The sequence below is a fragment of the Marmota marmota genome, unplaced genomic scaffold (assembly GCF_001458135.2).
Source record: "Marmota marmota marmota unplaced genomic scaffold, marMar, whole genome shotgun sequence".
In the NCBI taxonomy this organism is placed as follows: Eukaryota; Metazoa; Chordata; class Mammalia; order Rodentia; family Sciuridae; genus Marmota; species Marmota marmota.
This window is the reverse complement of record NW_025999968.1, coordinates 51,412,577-51,417,692: the sequence shown is the minus strand read 5'-3', so window position 1 is coordinate 51,417,692 and position 5,116 is coordinate 51,412,577. Positions and strand designations below refer to the sequence as shown.

The 5,116-nt window shown below is 38.3% G+C and overlaps 1 protein-coding gene across 1 annotated transcript; it reads left to right on the top strand.

Moving 5' to 3' along the window:
- Window positions 1-397: 397 nt before the first annotated feature.
- Window positions 398-1,113, top strand: LOC125617021 (keratin-associated protein 21-1-like). The gene has a single exon (XM_048803940.1). It carries the CDS (start codon window positions 398-400, stop codon window positions 731-733), a length of 336 nt encoding a protein of 111 aa, XP_048659897.1. The 3' UTR covers window positions 734-1,113.
- Window positions 1,114-5,116: the final 4,003 nt, after the last annotated feature.

Genomic DNA, 5,116 nt, shown 5'->3' with positions numbered 1-5,116 from the left:
AGAATCTGGGAAATCTCCCATGTCCACGTACGTATACCCGGAAGTAAAGAACAGTTAATGATCTGGAGTAAAAAAAAAAAAATCTAAATTAGGCGTGATTACATTCTGCAAGACATACCTTCACTATGTGTAGGTTACAGGTGTTTTCTTACAATTCACATGACTATAGACAGGAGCCAATTTCTAGACATAACTATATGAAAAGTTTTTGTTGTTAGAATGATGAGCTTTTTAAAAATGAAAATTGCTTTGATAATGAGGCCACAGAGTCAATGTCAGATGTTCCACTCATTTCTGGTCGTATATATAAAGATCTCAGGACAGGGGATGGCATTCAGACTTCAGAACCTTCTACCTGTTTCTCCACTGAACTACTGACCTCCCATTGATAGACATCATGTGCTACAACTCATGTGGTAGCTACTGCCATGGCTGTGGCTATGGCTCTGGCTCTGGCTGTGGCTGTAGCTATGGCTCTGGCTATGGCTGTGGATATGGCTCTGGCTGTGGCTGTAGATATGGCTCTGGCTATGGCTGTGGATATGGCTGTGGATATGGCTCTGGCTGTGGCTGTGGATATGGCTCTGGCTATGGCTGTGGATATGGCTCCAGCTATGGTTGTGGATATGGTTCTGGCTGTGGATATGGCTCCAGCTATGGCTGTGGATATGGTTCAGGCTGCTGTTGCTATCGGCCATGTTGCTATAGAAGATGCTACTCTTCTTGCTGCTAGAACATGACTGTATCTCACCTTTTTTTTCCTAAAATGACCAATTTGAGGCCATTTCTGTTTCAATGTCTCACAAGCCAATCAAATTCCACTGAATAGAGAGAAGACAGAGCCATCATGAATGATCTTTTTGAAGGTTTTTCTTGCTGTTTTGAGGACCTGAGTTATAGACCTAAGTTACTCTACGATGTTTCTGGAAGACAGAAGACCTCATTTTGGTCATAGTACAAGTATAAACTCATTACCTTTGTATTTTATGCTTCTGTTTTATGACTATTTTCTAATAAACAATGTTTCAATGCTCCTCATATGTTTCTGTATTTTTTTTTGTTTCAGATACTGTTATGACTTGAATAAATGTCCTAAAAGTATCCCCCTTTAAAACTTTGTTCCCCAAGATGATGCCATTGGCAGGTGGTGGAACCATTAGGAAGTGGGGCATAGTGGGAGGTTTTGTTAAGAAGATTTCAGCCCCTCTGACCAAAATACCTGATCAGAAGTACTGAGAACAGGAAAGTTTATTTTGAGCTAATGGTTTCATAGGTTGTTCATAGTTGGCCAAATCCATTGCTCCAAGCCCCGAGGTGAGGCAGAGCATCAAGGCAGGAGGGCATGGTGGAAGTAAACTGCTTTCCTCCTTGTTGTCAGAAAGTACAGAGAGAGAGAGAAAGAGAGAGAGAAGCCAGGGGGACAAGATGTAATCCACACACCCATGCTCCCGTGACCTAATTCCTCTAGCTATGCTGACCTGCCTAGGTTAGCAGTCAGTAGAACAGTACTTTCAAACTATTAATTCATCAAATGGATTAATCCAGTGATTAGGCTACAGCTCTTATATACCATGCATGAGTTTCATGCACATTTTATATCCAAAGCATGACAGAAGTCCTTGGGTCATTGAGATTGTGAACTTGAAGGAGACATTGGGTCCTCAAACCCTTTTGCTTTCTCTGTTCTCCCTGGTTCATGAAACAAATGGCATTACTTTACCAAATAATCTTTCCATGATTGTGTTATCTTGTCAGAGGTCCCAAACAATATGTAGTGATCAAGGACTAGAACCTCCAAAAACTGTGAGCCAAAATAAACCTTTTCTCTTGACAAATTAATATCTGAAGTATTTTGTTAAAATTACATAAACCTGACTAATACAGACTTGCTTATTGTTTATATTTTGTCTTATATTTCTATATTTCTGTGACTTTTCAGGGATTGGGACGGTTACTAATCAGCTACTTATATCAGCTGTGTCTAATGTCTGGCACTCATTTTGATCCATTAGTGTTCATAATACCTTGAATGTCTCATATCTTGAATATTGACCCTAAGAAGCAATCCTTCATGGGCGAAGGCATGCATTCTGAATTCATTTCACTCATGAGTTTGTTATTAAGCATTTGTATTTCATGATTTGGGTTTATCTATTTCTTTCTTTCTATATTAATTGGAGCTCTTCAATACATGCCCACATATACACATGTGAACACACATGAACACACATGCACACACACACATGTACAATAACACAGGATGTTACAGAAAAGTTTGCTTCAGGAAACTGCTAACCATGCAAAAGGTGGGTTGGCAGAGGAGAGATAGAGGCTCAAAAGTTAGGTATGTAAAAACTTGCAGACTGGTTAAATTTGGGCTTGCATTTGGGTGTTGAAACAGATAAGGAAAAGGAACAGAGGAACATCAGGAACTTTGTGAAGGCAGAACCCAGAAGACCTTGGACAACAGTGTTGGAGAAGTTAGAAAATCCAAAGAAGATCATATCTTCAGCAATATGTATTTCGGGGTGATATGTATCGTTTTAAATCTGAAAGAGATATTGGATTATCATTATGAATATACTCTATCTTTCTAGACAATAATTAGTTTGAAGCAAATGGAAGACATGACACATAAATTCCTCACAACAAGAGCTCTTTCTCACATATGACACCATCTGAAAGAAGACTGACTTCCTCATCAAGTGCTTTACCACTAGCTGTGTTTAAAGCCAGGTGGACTCACTCATTCTGAGGGTTATGTGAGGGTGAAATTGCAAACTGAGAAAGAGGGATGGAATGAGTCGATCTCACATATCCATTTCTGTTTCTACTTCTATTCTAGGATAGTCTAGGATATTATAGGCTATGAGTCCATGTGAGCTTTGAATTCTGTGAAAATGGTGACATTAATGCCAGGAAAATACAAAATATTTATACATCAGGTGGTAGAAACCCAATGTTCATTTGAGATACAGAAAGACTGTTAGAAATATAGTCAAGATTCAACTACTCATGCATTCCTAGAGCCCTTGAATAATAAAAGGAATAACAGACTTGAGCAGTGGAACAACAAAATGGTTGGGTGGCTAAATTGTCATTTTTAGAGGCATAGAACCACTTCTTATGGATTAGGTAAGTTGACTCATTCATCAAATATTTACTAAGTCACTAATAAAATGTTTCATTATGCGCTATTAATAGAAAATTAAACTATTTCATCTCAGCTTTCAAAACGTGAGAAAAACATGAAAAACTGCAAGCTTCAAAAGTATTGCTATAATATAGTTATATGCACGAGTGTTTGGGAAGTACACACACACACACACACACACACACACAAACAAAAGCAAACAAACAAACAAAAACAAATGCCACAAACCAAAAGCCAAAATAAATGAACTAAACAAAAGAGGGGCCTAAACTAAGAATATATAGGGTGAATGGTTGTATTTCTAAAAAGAGGCAGATTTCCACCTCAAGTATTATGTTGAGTAATTACTGTGGGCCTGTGGCTATGCCTGTCACTGTCATTCCATGTATGGCTGTTGGATATGAGCCTGACTTCTTTAAAGAAGTGACAACTAAGGTGGGATTTGAAAAATCTCAAAATAAATCAAAACACATAGGTGTCAGAAATGGGGGAAAATGACGGAGGCAGAGGGAAGAATGTTTGCAAAGGCCCTGAGGTGACAGAAGTTACCGTGGTTATGTCTGTAAAGGGAACCATGTGGCTGGAGCTTCTGTATTTACATTATTTTTTGTTAGTGCATTTATGACATGAACAGGAGAGCAAAAGGAGCAAAGATGAAGAGGGGGGCAGGGGCCACATCCCACAGCGCCTTGTGATGTTAGGTGTTCAGGTTTGCTTGGATTTCATTTTAAGGTATTTCTTGGTACTGCAGCCAGTTGTCCTTGCACATGTAAATTATCAATTAATTTTCTGCATCCTTATGACATTTCATATAAACACTAAAACACAAGTTTGTGCCATTTCTTTACCATATTCAAGTGTATCACACTTTATATGAACACAAAGACACAAATTCATGCCATTTCTAGGCCATTCTCATATGTCTGCATGGGAATTGGACTGTGGGAGAAAGAAACATTTCTTATTAACAGGACACAAGAAAAGCGGAGAGAACGTGTGCTGTGGCAGAGACTTGGAAAATTTCAAAGGCAGTTCAGAGAGTGAGAGGAAGGGGCAGGGAGGCTATGAGAGAGAAGACTTGGAACATGGGCTTCAGAGCACCTTGTGATGAGAAGCAGCAGAGGTGCTGTTCTCCCCCCCCACGTGTAGAGAATTATTATGTGGAAGAACTTTTAAGATTGTTTGCCTAGTTCCAGAGTCCAGAATCAGATGGGCTTATATGAATTGCAAGGAAGAGGACTTCTCAAGATATGGCCGTTTTCTAAACACTGTGTGCCAAAGGAAATCGGAGCCGAGATGGGTTCTCCAGCTTTGGGTGTGTCTGTGTAGGAGCTCGATTATAATTTATTCTGCATTTTATGGGGAAATTAAAACACACAGGCTCATATATATTTATCATCATCTCAACTCTTTTTGTGACTCTAAGATTTAAGAAGTGTTGATTCTATGATTTAAACAATGCCCATGAGGCATACAGTCAAAGTTGGATGTTCTTAGGAGCAATAGGAAAGGTGAAAAGAAACAACTTTTTATAGTGTGGAAGGTAGCCAGAGAGAGGAGGATATTTTTAATATCTCTTCCTCTAGGAGACAGACAAGAACGGATGATTGATGAGAGTTAGTAATAATTATATTAACAAAGTAAGAAAAGTCTTCAATACTTTTCTGAATATCCACAGAAGCTTAAACTAAAAGAGAAGGCAGAAGATAAATATTCTATTTTAACCAAATACATAATTAGAGTTTTATGGGGATAATAGTGAGGAATTAAGGAAAAAAAACTATATATGGAGTGATCTAAGTTTACATTTGGTATGGTCATGAGGATATATGAGATATTTAGATTATATTGGAACTTTTAACAAATACACATTTTCACAATAAAATATTGAGTTGGAATGTAACCCCTTGAGACTTAGTCTAACCCTTTGTTAAAGTGGTGTACCTGAAAGATTTAATGCAA

Bases quoted from the DNA above. Each gene is read 5' to 3' on its own strand.
- LOC125617021 (XM_048803940.1), top strand. From the start codon at position 398: ATGTGCTACAACTCATGTGGTAGCTACTGCCATGGCTGTGGCTATGGC.